Here is a 23237-nt window from a genome sequence, read left to right as displayed (position 1 = left end):
TGTACATAACTAAACTGCCTCAGTTTGGATAAAGATGTAGAGCATGCCATTAGATAGCTTGATAGAATGCTAATTGTGGAGCTACCTGCCTCTTCACAGCTGAAAAGGCAGTTAAAATGAAGTGTTTGAGACAAGTTATTTAAGGTTTTAGCACTTTCCCCAGTCAGATAATTCATTGCTGTCATTCAAAAGGATTATAATATCTAAGTAAACAAGAGACAGAAATGGTTGTTTGAAACCTTTAATTTTTTTTAAAAAAACCACCACTCACACACATTGTTGAAAAAAACTACCGAGTCTGAGAATCAAAGGATTCCAACCCAGAATAGTGCAATTCTCCCCCAACGCATATTTTTCCATATAACACAAATTCTGATCACTTTGGTTCAGATACTTACAAGTATTGGCAAGATTGAACTTCTAGTGTATATTTTGGCTGTCTTGTCAAAACACCAATTTACAAATAAAATACTTATTGATTTCATGATTACATATTTACAGTTACAATTGTCCTCTTTAGTTACATGGGGTACTAAGGTGTTGACATGGAAAAGTAGTTATTTGCCTCCTGTGCTACTGTATCTCAAACTAAACTTAGAGAATACGGTGGCTTTTGTCTTGCAGAAACATTTTCACGTGGGTATATTCACTTGAGAAACATTATTGGACTATTTAGATTGGTAAAGAAAGGGTTTTCCCAAACCTTTTAAAAACCAATAAAGGCTGCAATTTATTATTCAGTAATACCACAGACTGTAATAAAAGTCCTTCAGTGTAGTTTGTACCTTACTGCTTCAAGTCTTCCCTATCTCCCCTTTAAGAACAAAGAAACCACAAACATTTTTTAGCATTTTCCAAAAATATTTCAGATAGAGTTGAATGAGCACTCCTTAGCTCACCTACAAGATGATCTGAAATGAACTCCTGTGTGCAACGAGATGGGAAAGTTGTTCCCTTACCTCTCTCCTTCTGTCATCTTGTATATCTGATTGCAGTGTGCAAGGGGACTATGAAAGGTGTAGCTCTCTGGAGGAATGCTGCACTGTAAGGGCTAGTGGAAATATGAAAACAATTCTCCTCTATCTTGGATTTTAATCCCATCAGGAGAAGAATTTCAGAGCTTGAAAATCTTGCCTTTCCTTTGCAGTAGGCTTTTACAAACCCATAAGCCCCTGAAGTTAATTTTTAAGCATCCCTAGAGTTTTTGGACAATGATTCTCAAACTATGCTCCTGAGAAGGCACAACACACCAGAGGTGGTAGGAATTCCAGAGTGGGAAAAATATATTGCAGCAGATAGAACCACTTTCCTCCCAGCAACAGAGCATAGTGTGGCAGTCACCTCAACTGCTATGGTAACCATGGACGCTACCACATAGTAGGCAATATATGGGAGTTTTGGAACAGAGACAGCTCCTCACCAGATGCCTGGTTTTTGGAGGGAGTCCAATATGTTTAGTCATTTCAAAAGCCAGCATTACTACCCCAATCACAGAACCTTAGAACCACAGCAACAAGATGCATCTATATTGCTGTGTACAAGGATTCTGTGCACCCACATACCAAAGATCCAAGGGCTATCAGTAGGATGGGGGACCTGGAAGGTGCAGACAATTAAGAAAGAGACCAGAGTTCAAACAGTTTGAGAAACACTGCTTTTGAGGAGGTTTCCTTGAACATAAACTGGAGGAAGGGTTTTTTTAGACTCAGTTTAGAACCTAAACAAATGAGAAGCCGCAAGAAGCTAAAACAGAAGAACGTCTAACTGCCTATTACAGAAAAATAGTCAGAAAGAGTTCCAGTTGTACACCATATCTACAAGACTGGAGTATTTCTTTTAAGACCAGGGTTTAGTAGACGATACAAACTAGCATTACTAGATAAATTATTGCTGATTTTTGCCTCCATGCAGCATTGAAATGAGTTCAAAACTCTTCTTCAATATCACCAAGAAATACTAAAGAGGAGACAACAAGGCTCAGATTTCTCTCAACTGTACATTGCACTTTACATTAGGTCAGCTGTTGTCTATATTATTTGAATGAATATTGTGCTCACCATGAAACTACTAAGAAACATCCAATGTGTATTGTAGTGACAAGCACTCTTCCTTACAAGGCAATCACAGATTGCAAGTTCTATAGGGTTGCGAAAAACGAACACTAAGCAGTGATCTGCTCCAAAACACACTGTAAAGCAAAAATCATTTAAGATAAGCCTTAAGTAACACTGTTGGCCTGCTCTGCACCTGTCATGGCCTCTACTGCTTGGGCCCTGAAACTAGTCCAGTTGCCATATAGTTTAACAGGAATCACATAGGAATGCCCTCCTCTTAGGCTGGTGAAACACTCCGAGGACAGGCTTATCAGTAAAGTCACTTGAGGGCCTGCCCAACAGAGTTGCAGTGACATACATTACTGAGCAAAAATCAATTTTGGCTGTGTGTATCCAATAGCAGGGAAGTGGTAAGGGACCACGCTATCAGTTTGATAAGCAGCTGACAGACCTATTGCTTTTCTGTCTGCAAGATAGTTTGCTTCCCACTTCCAAGGAGAACAGGTTTTCAAAAACCACAAATCAAAGCACTTCGGATAAGTACTCCTGTGCAAAGCACACTGAAATAGGTAGAGTTCCTTACACGTCTCTTCTTTATTTCAGTGGAGAAAGCGAAGAATGTTTTCCAAGGGAACTGTGATTTGTGCCTATAGTTATTATTCCTTCGTACAACATCTGAAGGATTGTACCTTTTACTCTAATTGCCTTCATTTTAAGGCAACCCTATGTTAAAAGGACATTTTGATAAATACTATTCCTATTAAACCCATCCATGTACTCCACCTTTCAGCACCAACCAACTTTCTTTGGGCACTTGTACAAAGCTTGTAATTATAAGTTTTGTTTCAAGGCTTTGAAATATGGCAGCTGGTTCAATGACTTCCAACAGGAACCTAGCACTTGGGAGAATGACCACCAAGCATGGACTTGCTATGCATTATGTCTGTACTGACTTCTCCCACAGAACAGTCAAACCCAGAGGCTTCTAGGAAAAAACATCAAGGTAACCTCTTGGCCGCTCTAAGGTGAATAAGCATCTTTTCACCAGTCATTTGCGCAGGAAGCTCACGCAGGTTATTCAAGAAGAAAAAAATTCTAGTTCAGATTCAAGAACTGATCATCGCCTGCCTTCAGTGTAGATCCAAATATTTAGTCACTGTGAGGCTTCTCAGGAACACCCTGTGGTCAAAACCGAAAGTGTTATTGCAGTTTAATGTTTAACATTATGCTGAAACCTAGCTGCATTCTTGTAAACAAGCTAAACCTGCACCAGCAGTTGGTACTTCCAGGAGAATGGGGAAGAGACTTACCATCACTTCCCTCCCTGACATTTGCCTTTTGCTACTGTATGCCTCTGGAGTAAGGATATGGGAGCCAGATATGTGGGTACCTGCCACCACAACGTGGATGTGCTATGTCATATGCACACACCTGCATGTAGTGCATCATGTGATGTCGTGTGCACTATGTGCAGGGGTGTGTGTGTGTGTGTGACATTGCACATCCACGTTGTGGCGGGCGGCAGCTCCTCTTCCTCCTCCTCTGCAGCCAGCAAGGCACCCTTTTCCGTGGGGAGGGGCTCGGACTTGGAGGCAGAGAGACTCTGCCTTCGCTCCTGAGCTTCCCCCACTGGGGGAGCCTTGCTGGCTGCTACGGAGGGTGGAACTGAACTGCTTCTCTCTTGGAGGCAGCACTGCTGCCACCTTTTCTCACTGACATTGTGGGTGCCAGGTCCCCACAATTATATTATTGTGGGTGCTCAAACATCCATGGCCCCCTGGAGTTGGTTCCCATGCACCCAAAAGACCAAGGCTAGGATGATGTACTTCAGGTTACGTAGGTCACGCCCTCGTAAAGTACCAGTTACTCTTATTAGTCACCAAATAACATGTCCTGCATACAGGTTTAACACTCATCAACTTAATTTCCCTTTTAAAAACGGCTAAACACAGATTGTATGATAATTACCATAGCTAGCTGCCGTCCTATGTTTCCTACAGTCACACCTCCCGAGAAAAATATGCATGGTAACCAAGACCGGATGTAAAGGAAATCTGGGGATGTATACCTAAAGAAAGATATAAGAAAGTGAGACATGCCTGCAGCTCTAATATCTGTGCAACAAGGTTTGTCTTTTAATATGAACACTTAGCTATGCTGGAACAAGTGGTAGTTCTGTGAATTTCGATATTGCCATCTTACATTTTGTCAGCAGAATTAAATATCTGATTGTAGAAGATACAGTTCTATTTGTACAGTCACATCCTGTATTATTACCACAGGGGTGGTGAAAGGGATTAAACGTCTCATGCTGTGTAAATAGGGAAAGCTTACAGAATGCTTAGAGGGATAGAAATTGAACAATTCATGTCTTCTCTGCACAAAAGTCTCTTTCCTATTTTCTCAATGGAACACACCTAGAATCAAGCTTAAAGTGACCCAACCACTTAGCATAAAGACATTGTAATCTTGTACAAGGCAGCAGCACACTATCATTAAGACAGAGTGGCTTATAACTCTCATTTTTTAGCAGCAGAGTGGGCACACACCTTTTGCTTAAGAATGCAAGTCAAATTTAACTAATTTTTACTTTAAAATAGTTAGACAATTTAAAGTCACAAGATGGGATACTTACTGATAAACTCCATTATAGACAAGGAACTGTGTAATCAGAGTAGCTACAAAAGCTATTGTAATTCCAAGACCAAGACCACTTCTTGAACGATCAAATGTCCACCAGAGACCCAGTGACAAAGCTGCCAGGGTCAAAGAGAGTTGGATATTGTTTGCAAAATCCAATTTCTGAGAAGAAAGTTAAGGAAAATTCTGCACCCTTGAAGTCTGACAAGTTTCTTCTTGCTCATCATAACAATCTTCAGACACAGCCAGATTTAGTTTTCTGCTTCAGTGCTGTTAGATGGTGTCTACACCATCACCCCTTTCACATTTTATTTGTCTCTTGTGTTGCATACATTCCTCTTTTGTACATGTATACCTGTATATGCAGTATACAAATGCAAAAATCACTTCAAGCAAGGGTCAAAAGTAGCAAATGGGTACCATTAGCCTGCAGGGGACAATTTTTCCCACAGCTTCTTCCAAGATATAACGAGGACCATTGCAAGTAAATTGGTGCCTCTTCAAATAAGGTGCTAATTTTCTTGTAATGAAATTCAAAGTGAACTCCTGGGACATATCTGAAGGAGAAGCTAGTGCAAAAACACTAACAAGCTTTATTTGAGAAAAAGGCAAATGCTACATATTCATGCATGTACCCTACTCAACTCTACTAACAAGTGAGGATTTGTGTGTGTGAAAATTTCAGACCACCGATTGAGTGGAGTCTGTGACATAATCTGATTCTATCCCAATATCCCAGATCTGTTATTCTGCTAAACAGGCTGGGCTGTAGCAAACTAAGTTTTACTCTGAGTAAACCCACTTGAAATTAATGGACACAATTAACATACGGTCTCATCTGAGTAACTAATGGAAAGGATTACTCAATGGGTCTACTCTGAGTAAAATTTAGTTGGCTACCACCTGCTCTTTTATTTTAAATCTCCTTTTACTCACAGCACTACTAACTTTGTATGTGTCTTATAAACCACCCCAATCCTCAGGACCTTTTAGCTACCTTAGCGGAGAAATTTGTGTTAACAGCAGCTGCAGCCCTAAGAACAGCAAATGCAGCTGATACAATCAGCAATGTCCTACTTGCCACTATCAAGCCCTTGTCTCACTATGGGCAGACAAGTGGTTTCTTTGTGACAGTCCAAGAAGCCTTATCCCAGATCCTTCAAAGCATTTCCTAGTACAGGATGTTGCTGTGAGACACACAATACATTTCAAGTGACTATTCGAGAGGCACAAGTCCAGAAATAAGGATTTCAAAACGCAGTCATTTCTCAAATAAATAAAATAAAACAAATTCCATTATAATTACACCAGATATTAATCACATCATTCTAAGGATACAGCACTTGCATGGTTAATGCCAACAAAGACTGCTATACACCGCATAACACTGGCCCATTCTCGCTTGAATTTGTGAGGCTCACCAAGATGACTGTCAATGCAGGGATACAGCAGGCCAATAACAGCTGTAAAAGAAAAAGAAGAAATTGTTCATACAGTTTTAATATCCAAGCTGTTGTAAATATAAATCTATTCAGCACATGCCACAGTCTTATGCAGACTAGAACCCATTTTCCCTACTGTTGTGTCTGCTAATGATATTTCACAAATTGTATAGTGTTTCACATATTCTTATGTTATGCTTCAAGATGTGGGACTATGGTGGAACATGTATGAATCTTAAAGTTACAAAAGGAACTCATTTCTTCCTGTATATACTACACTGCTTATATTAAAAAGAAGTTTGTTTCTGTTCCTTGGTAGAAAATGTAAGCCTCAGGTAGAAGCAGAATCAATATTTTAACAGTAATAATTAGCTGCCCAAATTTCTTCTGACTTTTTATTAGAGATATTTCACACACATCCTCCCTTCCTCTGAAAAATATATCCACATGGAACACATTTAAGTACTACTGCATTTTTTAAAAATTCAAAGTTCAGGCATTTGACTTCCACAGCACTTTTGCTAGTTAACAGGTAAACTATTGGCTGTAGGCACCACTGAAGAATGCATTCTAGAGCAATCAGCCAGTTTTTATTAGCATAAGTTGCTTCCAATCATTCCAATCATTCAGATTGTTACAGGACAGTGTACACCAGGGGTGTCTAATGTGTGGCCCTCCAAATGTTGATCAACTCCACCTCCCAACATCCTTGATCACTGGCCATGCTGAGTAAAGCTGATGGAAGTTGGAGCCCAATACTACCTGGTAAGCTGCCAACACACACAGCAGCTGCTTAAATAGCCTCATCTGGTGACTTGGTTCCCACTCACTGCCACACATAAAGCTATTTTCCCACAGTGTTTTTCCCCAGTATGAAGAGTTTCCTTATCAACATGGCCAACTGATGCTGGGCTGGAAAATCTTAATGCCAGACAGAACTATTGCTCTACATGTTTAGTTACAACAACAGGAGTACAGTGGTACCTCGGGTTAAGAACTTAATTCGTTCCGGAGGTCCGTTCTTAACCTGAAACTGTTCTTAACCTGAAGCACCACTTTAGCTAATGGGGCCTTCTGCTGCCACCGCACCGCCGGAGCACAATTTCTGTTCTCATCCTGAAGCAAGGTCCTTAACCCGAGGTACTATTTCTGGGTTAGTGGAGTCTGTAACCTGAAGTGTATGTAACCCGAGGTACCACTGTATATTAAAAGGTTAAGTCCATTTCAACTGGCCTCTGAGTGACAGCAGTTAATATACAGGCTGGAACAGGGGTCGGCAAGGCTTACCGGGCATGGGCTGGATCACTCCAGCGGAGATCCTCCATGGGCCGGACCGGCGCAGAGTGATGGCGAAAATCACATCTGTGCATGTCTGCGGCGCCAGAAATCACATCTGCGCATGCCCAGATGCCAAATGTCAAGCCTGCGCAGAAGCGATTTCTGGTGCCTCAGAATAGTCCCCGCGTTGCGCTAGTTTAGCGCAGCACATGGGGGCTCGCTGAGCGGGTGGCTTGGTTCGGGGCCGGCTCATGGGCTGGTTAAATGGCCTCCGTGGGCCACTTCCAGCCCATGGGCCTTAGGTTGGCGACACCTGGGCTAGAACTTGGTTTTGTTTCATTTCAGGGGGCACACATTACTATGGGACAAACACTGGCTGTTTCTGTGTAGCATATCTGAAGTTCACTGCTGTACTCATGATGCAGAGAGGTCGCTAAAACTGAAGCCACCCATTTTGAGAAACACATACATATATATCCTGCTCTAGGGAAACACCTGCAGCCAAAGGGGCAGGTGCCAGCCTGCACTGGCAAGAGCTCTTTTTTGTACTGCAGAAACTTCTTTGAAAATAAATTTTATGTTGCCAGAAAATAACATCTCGAATTCAGACAGTAATCAAAAGGAATGGCAGTAGCCAGTATGGTTCTGAGATTGGGTTAAACCTTCATTACATTAAAAATCACAGAACTGCAGAGTTGGAAGGGACCCCAAGGGTCATCTAGTCCAACTCCCTGCAATGCAGGAATCTCAGCTAAAGCATCCATGACGTGATGAATTTTTGGGGTAGCTTGATAAATTTAGGCTTTTCTCCTTCGTCTCTTTTCTGTGTTGCTCTCTTCAAAAGTTTTACCAACATAAAGATTCATGTTTACACTTCAAACATTTCTGCCAAGCATTGCAACATTCTACTTAATAGAATACAGCTGTGTTTTAATGCTCCCCTATAGTGCCATTTGAATCCACTGTGTAGTTAAGCAGCAGGAGTTGTTTAACATTCAGCTATTTGTTCTGCTTCTTTATATAACAAAATAGATTTCTATTTTAACTGAGTGTTTTGTCCTAGGTATGCTACAGCTTTTGCAGGGGGGTGGTGCAGGAGGAAATCCCCTTACATTTCTGCTGGCAAATGAAGCTGCTGCAGCTGCTCTCAGAACAGGCAGCTAGCCAAGCTTCACTTCCCATCCTCTGCTGCCGCAACATGTGACTTCCTTGTTTTTGATTCAAGTATGTGGCATGTTCAGGCAGGCAACCAATAGGAGCGAGAACATGCGACTCACCAGTTTCAAAAGGGAACCAATCATAAGGCAGAGAGTGGTGATGAGTCATGCAAGCTCCTGTGCTAAAACTTTGACAGACAATAGCTTGGAGGAAACTCTTCCCTAATTCCAGGGCAAACCACAGTGCCAATTCTTAAAGCAGCATCAGCCCACGAAGTAACCTGCTATACATCCCTGCTCTTTCCTAGACGACAACATGCTTCTGCTTAATCCGATTGTTCTCTCAATTTGCTCAGCAGCTAGATGGCATTAACAAAGCATGCAGACTCTTAAGTCATGGCCAATCCTGAAAAGAGTGCAGCAGACTCAAGAAGCAAACCCCAGCAAGTTGCGGGTCTCAAATACCACCCAGCGACAAAATACAATCCAATGTCTAGAACTGCCAATGCCTTCTTTCCACAACGATTCCCAAACAACCAAAGTTTAGTCTGGTGACTTACCTGCTGCTGTTCCACAGCAAGGGGGCACCCACCAAGCAGAGGAGAAGATTGTAGAAATGACCTCCTCGGGGAAGAGTGTTACGTTCCTCTGGATCTGCAGCAAGTTCAGCACCAGGGCAAGGAAAGTGCCAACGACAAAGAGCACCAGGCTCCGTTGCACTACGTCCCTGCTCAAGTTCAAACTGCTGCTGGTGCCACTGCCAAGGTTTGAGCTGCTTGGGTTCCGCATGCTGTGGCTCACTAGTTTTAGAGGAGAACTCGAGACAGACGAGCTCAACATTTCGCCCACTTTGGCTGCCAGCCCTGTGGCACTTCCACCTACGGGGGTTCTCTCCCTTCTCCTGGCAGTACAGGAACAACTCCAGATATGATCTTCTGTTCTGGACACAGGCTTCTCCATGAGATTTCTGAAAGGGGCATCAAGAAGTTATTAGTGCCAACATTAGGCTGCAAAGCCAGCCATCAAGTATGCCATGTGCTTTATCCGTGTAACTACTAATGGGTTGTACTTGTCTACCATGAGATATAGGAATTTTCTTTACAAATGAGAAGTCAGGGTCAGAAAAACATATGAAGAAAATCCAACAATCCTATGGTCATCATCAGTACTTTAGGAAGTAAGAATATTTTATAGCCTTGCTTTGGACACTAGAGAATAGTTAAAGAGTTCACTTCCATGTGAGGTGTGGAAGCCCAAGACAATTTTTGAATACGGGTAATACTCCACTGATGGAAAGGATACACTGTAGTTAATATAGCATAGTAGCTAAGAGAATGAGTTGCAACCTAGGAGGTCATTCATTTAAGTGATATCTCAGTCATGATTCACAAAGTGACCTTAAGGAAAGAACCCTCAATTCTCATCCCATGATGTTGGGATAATGCTTGTTTACCATGCAGGATTGTTGTAAGGATTGTTCTCATAATGTATGCAACTGTCATTCTGAACACCGAAAATGCTATATTGCTTGCCATTACTATTACTATTGCAAAACATTCTAAGCAACAGTATATGTAATGGCTGGAGCGCTTGACCAGACTGAGGAAAAACAGGTTCAAATCCCCACTCAGCCATGAAGCTCAAAGTGTGACCTTAGGCCAGTCACCCTCTCACAGTCCACCCTATCACATAAGGCTGTTTCAATGATAAAATGAGAATGGGACAGGGGACCATGTGCACTACCTTCAGCTTCTTAAAAGGAAGGGTAGGAATATATACCTAGAGCTTTAAACATGCCCCTACATCATGACAAAATTATAAACAAGCATATAATAGCATGTTTTCAGACATTGCACATGAAGTTGTCAATTGCCATACAAACAGTGATGCTTATATAGTGACAAAAATACTGGATCCTTTAGATTCTTATACATATTAAGAGAGTAACACCAAGCTGTCCCAGCATCAGTGACCTGGGATAGTTAATCAGTACTTATAATACAGATTTTCAATGGCTTGGTCTAATAGCTAAAGACTTCACAATTTCATTTTCCCCCTCCAGCAGATTACTAACATCTCCAGTGAGTTGGCCCTTCCAATTCAGAAGAGAGAAAACTTTGAAGTGCCTCAAAAGAGCATTCATTACATACACGATCCAGAATCCATTCTGATGTTGTAAAACTAGACATGCTAGATGATCAAAATAATAACACATTTTGCTTTATAAAAACCTATTGCTTGCATAGCAATTTATACAAAGCTACAAGCAGCCCTTGTTATTTGTATAGACACAATATGAAGACAATGCCCTGATCTGGGAAAACCTTTAACAGACTACCTATACTGCTGTTAAGACGTCCACGTGCCTATTGGAACTTGCTAGGATCTTCCTTTTGGTGTTTGGGCAGCGGCTTCCAATACTGCCTTCTTTTAAAAGAAAGCAGTTTTGCTACACCTTAAAGACTAAAGTTTTATTATAAAATATGTTAGTCTTTAAGATGTCAAAAGACTGCTGTTGTTGCTGCAGCTGACTAACATGCCTGCCCCTGGAAATTATTTTAGTGAAAAGTTTTATCAACTGGATATTAATCTTTATCCACCTGAAGCTAACGTTATTTCTGCTACAGTCCCCTGCCCTGGGATGGATTACTTGAATTGTACTGCTTCCAGGGATCTCCTACTGCTGGAGGGCAACAGGTCCAATTTTTCTCTAGAATCAATAGCCTGACAATTCTCTTTCCCACATATGAGAGCTGGGTGCAACCCAAACCAAAAGTTAAGCATTCCTAGACTGCTTTCATTCCTGGGAAGATTTCACCAGAGAGAAACTAGCCTTTCAGAAAGCTAGGAGTATTGAATGCCTATCAGGAACAACTGATAGTTGCTCTATGATCTGTCCTCTACCCTTGTGTTAGGTTTTTCAAGTATCCATTTAGATCTTCCATCCCCATTTATTGAAAACACTTGGGGAGGACTTAAGTACCCGCTACCCATTCTTTCTGGAGAACTCTTAGATCTTCACCTGTAAAATAATGACAACAGGGTCAAAACTCCCAAGTGCTGAAGATCCACACATCCCTTCCATATCTAAAAATTACAATCCTCTGCATGCATACTTAAAAGAAAGACCCACAAGTCCGTGACAGCTGCTTCCAAGGAAACAGACAGAATCATAGAATTGTAGAGCTGGAAGGGACCCTGAGGGAGGGTCATCTAATCCAATCTTCTGCAATGCAGGAATCTCAACTAAATCATACATGACACGTGGCCATCCCAGGCCTTTTGCCAAGTTTGCTGTCTATGTGATGATTTGTGTGTGCAAGTACTCCAAAACCCACCCTGCCTTTCCCCAGCTCCTACAGATACATAATACCTTCATAGGATATGCCTGTTGCAACCAACCGAGGTGGGGAAGGTGCTGGCAAGCTTTTATCTTCCACACAGCTATATCTGGGGCTCACTACTGCTTCGAGGATCCGCCTAGACGGGATCAAAACGAGGGGAGCATTTTCCACCGTCGTCCTCCTCCAGCAGCGACCAGGCTAGATGACCGCCGATTATTTTACTGCAAAAGGGCGCCTTTCTTTCTTTTTGTGCAAGGCATAGAGAACAAATGCGGGAGGGGGCGAGAGATAGGGCTGCGTGCTCGCGTCTCCTACTTGTTGGGTATCCCTCCTCCTGCAGGGGCAGGGGCGAAAACGCAGCAAAGGGGCTGGAGGAGCAAAGCTTTGATCCCCAACGCTGCCATCCGCGCTCCCCGGTGAGAAGACCACCAAGGAAGGACGAAGGCCGCAGCCATTTCTCTCCTTCCCCCATCCCCGCCATAACCTCCTCTTCCCCCATTGCTTGCCCGGCCCCGTCAGCACCTACCGCCCGGAGATAGACTCCCCCTGTATAGGGACGCTCCGTGCCTGGGACTTACGGTCCTCAAGGCACCCGCAGCCGCCTCCATGAAGCGGGCAGGTGGGGGTGGAAGCCCCCCCCCCGCCGCCCCTTTCCCCTACCCCTCGCTTCTGCCCGCCCGCCTGCCTACCTGCTCAGCCGGGCTCCGTCTCCCTCAGCCGCAGAGGTCCCTCCCTTCTCCCCGCTCGCGCGCCACCAGCGCCTGGCTGAAAGGCTTATAAAGCGGCGAGCCCCGAAGTCACGTTACTCGCAGCCGACCTACCCGCAGCCGCAGGGCCGGCCGCGCCAGAGCCCTCCCTCGCCTCTCTCCGCGGGAGGGGGCGCCGCTGCGCTGACGACTGTATCGGCGGCGGCGGCGGCCGAAGGGGCGGGGGGAAGCCGACAGGGAGCTTTCCTGGGTAGCCCCGAGAACAACATTTCAGTCTGGTGAGGCCGCTCCAGCCAATGGGAGGCAGGCGGCCCATATGACGTCGGGGACACACCACTCGCCCGCCCTCAACTGACAGCTCGCGCGCTGACAGGGCGGGAACAGGGGTTGGGTGAGGTGGCGCTTCCCGCGGGGAGGGGGAGGGACGGGGACGGGTGTCCGAAGGGCGCGCTCGCGACGTGCCGTGGCGCGAGGCGGGTTCGCTCCGCACGGAACGTTCCAGCCCCAACTGCCAGTTGGCGGGCCTAGCGCAGCGCCCCCTCCCGCCCACACAGTTCTCTCGTGTTCATAACTAGGGGAGACTTCGGTTTCCATATCTATCTATCTATCTATCTATCTATCTATCTATCTATCTATCTATCTATCTATCTATTACCTAGCCGTTTTCTGCTTTCAGGGAGTAAATGGGTTGGCTCCTCTTCGTCCTCCCTTATTATTATTATTATTATTATTATTATTATTATTATTATTATCACAATAACCCTGTGAGGTAGAGAGAAAGTGGCTGGGCTCAAGGTCACCCGATGAGCTTCACAGCTTGAGTTGGGGTTTAGCACTAGGCGAGGGTCTCCCTTGAGGCTTATTAAAAATACTTAAGACTGCAGTCTGTGAGGCTTTTTTATTTTTAAACAAAACACCTTCGCTTTCTTTCTGTTTGTACCCTAAAAATCGCTCTCCCCAAAATTGCCGTCCCACGCAGGATTAAGACCTTTAGAGGCCCTAAGCACTTAAAAGGTATGGGTGCTCCCATATAGATCTAATTCAAAATATAAACAACAACAAACCGTAAAATAAACTTCCATTTCTTTAAATGAAATGAAACCTACAGTAAGATGGAAAGTAATGTTTATTTTTGTATACTTCCACTTTGCTTATATTAGAAAAGTTTTTATCCTACTTTTTCTAATTGCAAAGTCTTTTATCAGATCTTCAAAAAGAATCATTCTACTCATGTAAAAACACGCTGATTCCCAGACCGTCCGCGGGCCAGATTTAGAAGGCAATTGGGCCAGATTCGGCACCTGGGCCTTAGTTTGCCTACCCATGTACCAGAACATATGAGGCAGTGGTAAGGTGTAGGTGAAAGTTCTTCTGTACAGTAGAACTTTACTGGTTTAGGTATTACTAAAGACAAGGACTTGGGAGATTAGCAGCCTCATCTTGTATGTTTCTTCCCCTTGTCACACAGATGGATTGAATTGGGATCTGGAATTCTGAGGTTATAACACAAACAGTTCAACTAGTTTTCAGGACTAAAAAATTCTAAACAATTCTCGTTCAAGACTAGAGAGTTAAGGTTAACTTCCCCATTTTTTCCTTAAGGCCAGCTTTTCCATTACTTCATTAAATGTTTGTCTGACAGGAAATCGGTAGAACATAGTTCATCACTTAGAAAGCATTGGTATGCAAAGCTAAACGTGACTGTAAAGACATCAACTCTGGGCAAAGTTCATCAGAGTTTTTAACTTCAGTGAACCTTTGTTGCAATGAAGCAATAGGGAAAGCTTGCCAAAGAACACTAAAAGGGACAGACCACTTATCTGATCACCCAACCCAGGTCTCAGAAATGGTAGTAGCTTTACTGGGTAAATGTGAACGTTATCCTGTGGTCACTGGTGACTCTTGTATATGTGTCATTGCAGTTCATTCTGGTCCTCCGGCAGGCTGCATAGTTATTAATTCCTTTCCCATGTCTCAGCTCAAATGCAGGTGACTTGCCTTTCTTTTTCCATGAATACTTTTGTTGTAATTTCTGATTCGCTAAAAATAAATTTTAAAATAAATTCTTCTTGTTTCCATTTCCATATTGATTATGGGTTGTATCCAACATTAGTAATAGTCAGAATTGCTGTTATTTAGTCGTTTAGTCGTGTCCGACTCTTGGTGACCCCATGGACCAGAGTACGCCAGGCACTTCTGTCTTCCACTGCCTCCCTCAGTTTGGTCAAACTCATGCTGGTAGCTTTGAGAACACTATCCAACCATCTCATCCTCTGTCGTCCCCTTCTCCTTGTGCCCTCCATTTCCCCCAACATCAGGGTCATTTCCAGAGAGTCGTCTCTTCTCATGAGGTGGCCAAAGTATTGGAGCCTCAGCTTCAGGATCTGTCCTTCCAGTGAGCACTCAGGGCTGATTTCCTTAAGAATGGAGAGGTTTGATCTTCTTGCAGTCCATGGGACTCTCAAGAGTCTCCTCCAGCACCATAATTCAAAAGCATCAATTCTTCAGCGTTCAGCCTTCTTTATGGTCCAGCTCTCACTTCCATACATCACTACTGGGAAAACCATAACTTTTACTATACGGACCTTTGTTGGCAAGGTGATGTCTCTACTTTTTAAGATGCTGTCTAGGTTTGTCATTGCTTTTCTCCCAAGAAGCAGGCATCTTTTAATTTTCTGGCTGCTGTCACCATCTGCAGTGATCATGGAGCCCAAGAAAGTAAAATCTCTCACTGCCTCCCCTTCATGGATCACTGCCTTGCCGTGGCGAAGGGGCTTGAATAACTCAGAGAAGCTATGAACTATGCCAAGCAGGGCACCCAAGATGAACAGGTCATAGTGGAGAGTTTTGACCAAACGTGATCCACCTGGAGGAGGAACCGGTAAGCCACTCTAGTATCCCTGCCAAGTAAACTCCATAGACAAAGACAACAGGCATAGTCAGAATAGAACTGCATAAATTAATACTTTAGGTTTATTACTTTCAGTGGGTCTACTCTGAGTATAATTTATTTGGATACAACCATATAATTTTATCACAAGTCTGTATCTGATATATGAGAAAACCCTCGCTATTTGACAGAACCATAGTAGCTCCCCCCCACCCCCGCCGCCGCCAAGTAGGAGTTTATATTGAGGTACTTATGGGCTTAGAATCTCTTTCAGACAATGCAGGAAGTGCTGGAAATAAAGCTTTTGCCAGTTAATTAGTAGGTGTATGGGTCAACCAAAGGTGATAAAGAGCCCTCCATGCCAGTGGGGTCAACTGAGTCTCTAATGACAGCAGTGGAGTGCTCCCTGACTATGTGACTGCTCCAGTGGAGGAGTGCAACCTTATCCAGAACAGGCAAGCACTTCAGTTTCCAGACCCGGGAGCCACCCACTCATAGGATCTTTCTCTTATCACGATTCATTTTCAGTTCATTAGCTGTCATCTAAAGCATTCCTGTTTCTCCGCACTGGTTCATGGACATGCACACTCCTTCCTGACTCAGATGTTGCAGAAAAAGCTGTCATCTGCTTTTTGGTGACACTTGTGTCCCAAATCATGACCATTCCCAATGGCTGCAAATAGATGCTCAGTAGCATTGGGGACAGTATAGTACATTGCAGCATTCTGCTGTTCAGCTGCCAGGAGGCTGAGATGCATAGCTCATCCACACTCATGCTTGTTCTATATCTCCTTCCTCATGCCCTGTGATTTCTATGCATGGGTCAAAGAGGGTTGTTGTTGTTGTTTTGTTGTTTTTTGCCCCACTGCTTTCCCCACAAAAACCTGCTGTTTATCGCTGAATCAGACCAAACACAAATCCACAGAAAACCCAACTGGTGTTTGTTACAATTCAGCTGTAAAATTTCCAAATTTCCTCCTAGAATATTATTCCACTGCTTTCCCCACAAAAACCTGCTGTTTATCGCTGAATCATACCAAACACAAATCCACAGAAAACCCAACTGGTGTTTGTTACAATTCAGCTGTAAAATTTCCAAATTTCCTCCTAGAATATTATTTGATACATATCCTGGTGGTTTAAATTTTCTTTTTCAAAGTGAAGTGGAAGCGTAAGAGTTCATTGACTAAACTAAGGTCAGTATCCTTCTGATACACTTGCATCAACATCTCAACACTGTTGTGAATCTGTTCCTTGGTTGCTTGCAAAAAGGAAAAATTGCTAGCTACACTCCTATACAATTATGTTCTTCTGTCTAGTGTTTGGTCTCAAGAGCAACCATGACAGGGATAAATGAATTTACCCTAAACTTGTCTCTTGAAGAAAGTTTGTCTAAGGCTTGGGTGCTGTCACATCATAGGCTTTTTTTTTTTTGGTACTCTCTGCCTTATTTTGACAGTTTTGTACTCAACATCCAGTAGAGTAAATTTTGCTTGCTGCTCAGTTTCATCAAAATTAGCTTGAATGTTTGATATGAACTGCAATAGCTGCTGTAAATATTTGCACATGTGCTGAAAGAAATTTGCAAACTTTGGTGTGCCTTGCTAACTTCATGAAATTGCTGTAGCAAATGGGTCCATAAATCCAGCACTATCTCTGGCCGAGTATGGATTTGAAGCTAACTATTTGGATTTGAAGCCAGTTATTTACCAATCATGCCAAATGCCCTACACTGTACTTCAGTGCACTACACAAATCAGGCTTGATGTATGAATTTTAAATTGTCTTTAGCAGCACACACCCCAGTGTTTGGAAGCAATCATTTTTGTCCTTAATAACAGGTTGGTTTTAACAGTTAATTGTTATCCTTTGTTGTTGCCACTGCTGTTGTGCTGTTTTCAAAATCTTTTACTTTATTTTTAAACCTGTATTTAGTTCCATTTGGTTGTTTCCCTGCCCCCCCCCGAACAAAGCAACAAAGGATAATTAAAAAGATGCTTCAGCCTGTGCAAATTTCTATCATAACTCCCGTATCATTAACTCATCACCATCCCACACACAGCTGTGAACGAGAAAAGTTGCCTCTGCTGTATCCTCGAAGTTCAAATGTCATTAGCAATCAGCAAAGCTGCTCTAGCAAAATGTTGAAATGCTCTATCCACGTGATACTGGATCCCGGAGCTTTCCAGTCATTCTGAGTGGCTGTGTGGCTTCCTAACCTTTTGGCAAGAAGTAAGAAACTCACTTAAGGTGTTCTGTGCAATGGCAATGAGATAGTCCAAGAACCCATCAGCAACAGAAGATTGGCCCATTTATACATCTTAAGAGACCTGTGACATTTCTAAAGGCTCCAGTCTTAGGAATGCTGCTGGCGTGTTTCAGGGATGGCAACTCTAACACATCAAGTTTAGGACGCCATATTTATATCATAAGGAGCACTGATGAATCTGGTGCCAGCTTGTAGAGATCTTCTCGTATCATAAAATAGCCAATATGACTATGCTACAGGGGCCTGATGCCAAGTCAGACCACATAATGTGGTCAGTACCATTGCAGTTATCTATTATGGTTTATAATCAGGTTTGTTTGTTTGTTTGTTTGTTTACAGAAATATGAGGTGCGCAGCTAGCATGTATATATTAGCAGGATCATTTCTCTTTGTTGGGCTGAGTGGTTTAAGAGGAAATGCCCATGCTTCTGGAGCTAACATAAAGGGGCAGGGGAATGCCTGCTGTTGCACTTCTGGGAGATCACAGAATCCATAGCATCAGAGAATGCGTAGCAACTGAAGGGAGGGGCAAAAGGAGGGGGAAGGTGGGGTAACTGTCCTAAACATTAAAGGGGTGTGTGACCCAGCAACCAGTGAGAGCTGGTGAGACAAACAATCTGGAGAGAGAAGAATTTGTTAGATGCTGACAGTTTAAGGACTTTCTGCCAGTTCAGCTTTCACAGAAGTACAACATCTTGCTGATGAGAAATCATAAACATTGCCACATATAGCTAAGTCTAGGCCTCTATTGTGTGAAAAGCCGGGAGAGTTGTATCAATACACCCAACATATTGGTCATGTTTCCAAGTACCCATCTTCAGTGAGGGTGTCTTATCACAGAGGGAACTTGACATAGGTCTGCCACTTACAACTGTACACCCATGATAACAGTGTCTGGTTCCGCTGGCAGTCTCTCCACTGTTATGTATTTTTTTTATTCAACACCATAAAATCCTATGGAAAGTTATCAGTGAAGAGCAGGTTCATAAGGCAGCCAGAACAAAGCACCTGCAGGACAGCTCAGGTGGTAGAGCATGAGACTCTTAATTTCAGAGCGGTGGATTTGAGCCCTACATTGGGGGAAAGATTCCTGCGTTGCAGGAGGTTGGACTAGATGACCCTCATGGTCCCTTCTGACTCTATTCTATCTTTTTGTGTGTGTGTGGCATTGATCCAAGTGAACAATTAACCATGTTCTGAACTCATTCCCATGTGTAACATACAGTGGTACCCCGCAAGACGAATGCCTCACAAGACGGAAAACTCGCTAGATGAAAGGGTTTTCCGTTTTTCGATGCACTTCGCAAAACGAATCTCCTATGGGCTTGCTTTGCAAGACGAAAATGTCTTGTGAGTTCCTGCGGGTTTTTCCCCTCCCCCCTTTTTCTAAGACGCTAAACCGCTTATCAGCTGATCCGATAAGCCGCTAATAGCGCTAATAGCGCTAATCCGCTAATCCGTCAATGGGCTTGCTTCGCAAGACGAAAAAACCGCTAGACGAAGAGAATCACAGAACGGATTCTTTTCATCTTGCGAGGCACCACTGTACATGGGTGTTCAAAGTGCTCCTGTTCTTAGGTAACAGCAGAGCACAGCAGGCCTGGCCAGTGGCCTGTAAAATGGAAAACAATATGCTCAGAAACAAACCCAGTACAATAGTGAGGGGGTTTCTCAGAAAACAAGCTGATGTGGAAAGTTTTCTGAAAACAAACAAAACACCCCAGCATTGTATACTAAGATATCAGTGGACTCCCTCTTCCAGATTTCACTGGAATAATTTTAAGGGCATATTATGCGTATGACAGAATTGCCAGACTTTCCAGTCACAAATCCAGAACTGCAACTTCATTGCTGAAGCAGATCCTTCCTCTGCTGTACACACCCTGTGGGGAAAGCTTATCAGATATGCTGAACCAAAAGAAATGTGTGTCCTGGAAAGACAACAACTTTCTGCCCCAAGCACTGAGAAGCTGCTGTGTATTTTTAAACCCAATCCTGATGTTTCTTCATGAGAGTGTCTCTAGCCGGGAGCTGTGATAACCATCTGTGCATTGGTGCCTATGAGGCACAATGAACATCCTGTCCAAAGAAGAGACCCAGATAGGGTTGCCTATTTTCACTTTTAAAAAAGTGAAAATCTGGACACAAAAGTGTTGGGGGTTTTTTTGGCCAAAGTTGTTGAGCAAAAAGAATTTGCAACCCCCCCCCCCGACACTTCTGACATGGCAGCCCTACAGAAGATAAACTTGTAGCAAAAACTTTGCACAATTTAATCATTTTCAGTTTTATTTTGCAAACTGTTTAAAGACTTCTTTGGTAAGGCAGTATCATTATAATTTATTAAATTTATTGCTTGGTTTTTTCTTTACCAAGGTAACTCCAAGTGACATACAAAGTGAAACTAGGAAAAAGAAAAACAAGGAAAAATCTAAAAGACAATCCTATTTTTAAAAGGATTAAAACATCCTGCCCACTCGAGACCACAGGCAATTAAGAGCCAAATGCCTAGCAAAAAAAGAATGGTTTTGCCTGGCGACTAAAGCTCTGCAGTGATGGCACCAGGCAGGCCTCCCCAGGGAGAGCATTCCACATGCAAGAAGCCAGCACTGAAATGGCGAGGGTCCACCCATTTTTGTCTTGCTACCCTCTGGACCTCTCAGGAGAGGACATGCAAATATGGTTTTAAGGGCTGGGTTGGTTCATATGGGGTCCTAAGCCACATATGCCTTCATAGGTTATAACCAGCACTTTGTATTGGGCCTGGAAACAAATTGGTGACCAGTGCAATTGGGCCAGGATTGGTGTTATGTGCTTATACCGTCTTGCAACCTGGCTGCTGAAAAGAGCACCAACTGCTGTTGCTGAATGGCCTTCAGAGGCAGCCCTACATATAACACATTGCAGGAATCTTATCTACAGTTTACCTGAGCATAGACAACAGTAGTTAGGCTGTCCCTATCCAGATTAGGGCATAGATGGACCACCAGCCAAAGCTGATCAAAGGCACTCCATGCCACTGTGGCTACCTGAGCCTCAAGTAACAGTGATGGATCCAGGCGTAACCCCAAGCAACACACCTCCTGCTCCTTTAGAGGGTGTGTAACCCCATCAAGAGCATCCACCCAGTGTATGGAACTACCCACAACAATAACTTCTTAAAACTATTGTTGAAAGGCCTAGACAAATTATAATAATAATTAGGGTTGCCACATTTAAAAAAAGCGAATATCTGGACAGAAAAGTTGTTGAGCTCTTTTGGCCAAAGTTGTTGAGCTTTTGCAAACATTTTTTTTAAAGCTTTTCAACTATTTTTAAGGGAAATTGCCAAAAACATCACTGCCTTGTGCACTGAGATCATGCACTGATGCTATTTTCTCAGTACTAGAGAGTGCCTTTTTGGGAAATGACTTCCCAAAGAAAACTAACTTGCCTCCTGTGTTGCTTTCTTTTAGACCAAATTGTACTCATGACAGCTATTTAAGTTTATTGTGGTGATCTTTTACCTGATGGCTTATTTTTCACTGTGGTTGTGTTTGGAATTTTCATATCTGTGAACCGCCCTGGAATCAATTTAATGAAGTCAGGATATATATGTCTTTAATTAAATGACTGACAGTTTATATATGCATTTAATGAATATTCTTTGCAGAGGAGAGCCAAGTTCTGCAGTATAAACAAACAATACAATTCAATATGTGTGTCAATACTTTCTTCTGCACAAGGCTTTTGCATATTTTAATTCCAAATCTGATTTTCTAGTTATACTTGTTGCAGAGATGTGGACTGTTTGGGGCAGTTGGGCGGATGCTGTTGAAAGGCAGCCTTACGTGCTTGGCTGTAGGATGGTGAAATTAACATGGCCAGAAGCCATGAGGAAGAGTCGGAGGAGACGTGCAGGTTCAGGATCCCCATTCTCAGAAGACTGAAGACTTTGGGGATCTTTAGAAACATTTGTTTAAATGCTATTCATAACTAGAAAAATAAGCTATAAACCTGGTGTGGGGAGCCTGAGGCTCAGGGGTCAAATGGAACCCTTCAAACCACTATACCAGGCCCCCCAAGAGGAAGAGATCCCCTCAGCCACACTACCTCTCCCTAGGCCAGTGGTGGCCAAATTTGGCCCTCCAGCTGCTTTGGGACTACAGTTCCCATCACCCCTGGCCACTAGTCCTGTTAGCTAGGGATGATGGGAGTTGTAGTCCAAAAACAGCTGGAGGGCCCAGTTTGGCTATCACTGCCCTAGGCCATAGCCCTCACCAGCCCATTTTCATACATTCCTTATGTGCTTATACCTGACTAGAATGGGTCCTTGAGCTCTGATGAAGCCTCTTGATTTCCTCGGCCGAGTATACCTGAAGGATTGTCTCCACCCCCATTGTTCAGCCCGGGCACTAAGGTCCAGTTCTGAGGTCCTTCTGGCAGTTCCCTCACTGCGAGAAGTGAAGTTACAGGGAACCAGGCAGAGGGCCTTCTCGGTAGTGGCGCCCGCCGTGTGGAACGCCCTCCCATCAGATGTCAAGGAAATAAACAACTACCTGACTTTTAGAAGACATCTGAAGGCAGCCCTGTTTAGGGAAGTTTTTAATGTCTGATGTTTTATTGTATTTTTAATATTTTGTTGGGAGCCGCCCAGAGTGGCTGGGGAAACCCAGCCAGCTGGGTGGCGTATAAATAATAAATTATTATTATTATTATATATTATTACTGGACGAAGGATAGAAAGGAATGTGTAGGAATGAGGGAAGTGTCCAAAGCTAACATTTGCATTTTGTTGCTTTTCTCACTTTTGCTTCCGGTCTTGCCCACTGCTGGGATGTGCCCCCACGACCTGGAGGCTGCCCAAATATGAATGCAGGTCCTGGTCTGAAAAAGGTAGTCCTGGGGAGATAATGCATTCAAACCCCCACTGATTTGTGTTCAAATCCCCATCTCTTAGTCCAGCCTACCTCCCAGGGTTGCTATGAGGAGTGTGGGAAGGGGAGGAGATCTATGGATGCTTTTCTGGTTAGGAAAGCACCCAGACACGTCTATATTTTCTGCTGAATTAGGATTTGATTTTGATTATTTCATTTCTATACCCCTTAATATATTAAAGATATATCTAGGCAGCATACAAAAAAGCATCAACAACAGACAGCTTGAACAAAATATTACAGAAACACACAGTTCCTGTGTTTCAAATCTGTTTATCATCCTGATTGCTCTCTTTCTGACATTTTTATCCTTCTGGAAAAGAGGTGACCAGAGCTACAGGGTACCTCAGCTGTGGCAGTGATCACTGGCAAACAGTTTCCCCAATGAGACCTTCAACCACTTTTGTAAACAACCTGGGCGACTGCACTCTCCACTGAGTGGTGTGACAAATGCAAACGACTGCTTAGTCACTCCAGTGAAACAGCATGCCAGAAAAAAGTGCAATATGCAGGAAGCATCCTACCTCTTATTAACAGTTTTAC

General features: G+C 43.3%; 1 protein-coding gene across 2 annotated transcripts; it reads right to left on the bottom strand.

Annotated features, from left to right (window-relative positions):
* Window positions 1-225: 225 nt before the first annotated feature.
* Window positions 226-13010, bottom strand: INSIG1 (insulin induced gene 1). 2 transcript variants are annotated; one of them, XM_083467200.1, is made up of 6 exons: window positions 12737-13010; window positions 9132-9538; window positions 6033-6157; window positions 4690-4856; window positions 4023-4122; window positions 226-3233 (listed from the first exon to the last, which is right to left on the bottom strand). In XM_083467200.1, the coding sequence occupies exons 1-6, from the start codon at window positions 12889-12891 to the stop codon at window positions 3204-3206; spliced, it is 984 nt and encodes a 327-aa protein (XP_083323326.1). In that variant the 5' UTR covers window positions 12892-13010; the 3' UTR covers window positions 226-3203. The 2 variants fall into 2 exon arrangements, with proteins under 2 accessions (XP_083323326.1, XP_083323327.1); XM_083467201.1 differs by having other exon boundaries at window positions 12605-12988.
* Window positions 13011-23237: the final 10227 nt, after the last annotated feature.

Source organism: Podarcis liolepis (genome assembly GCF_965112155.1).
Source record: "Podarcis liolepis genome assembly, chromosome: 12".
NCBI classification, from domain to species: domain Eukaryota; kingdom Metazoa; phylum Chordata; class Lepidosauria; order Squamata; family Lacertidae; genus Podarcis; species Podarcis liolepis.
The sequence above is the reverse complement of the archived record's forward strand: the minus strand, read 5'-3'. Positions and strand labels throughout refer to the sequence as shown.

What these genes read in the sequence shown, in the direction of transcription:
- INSIG1 (XM_083467200.1), bottom strand. Translation starts at nt 12,891, where the DNA reads ATGTTGTTCTCGGGGCTACCCAGGAAAGCTCCCTGTCGGCTTCCCCCC. An exon ending in GGCCGGCCCTGCGGCTGCGG is followed by an intron (nt 9,539 to 12,736) that starts GTAGGTCGGCTG and finishes TGCCCCTTTCAG; the next exon opens with AAATCTCATGGAGAAGCCTG. An exon ending in TAGGACGGCAGCTAGCTATG is followed by an intron (nt 3,234 to 4,022) that starts GTAATTATCATA and finishes TTTTGACCACAG; the next exon opens with GGTGTTCCTGAGAAGCCTCA.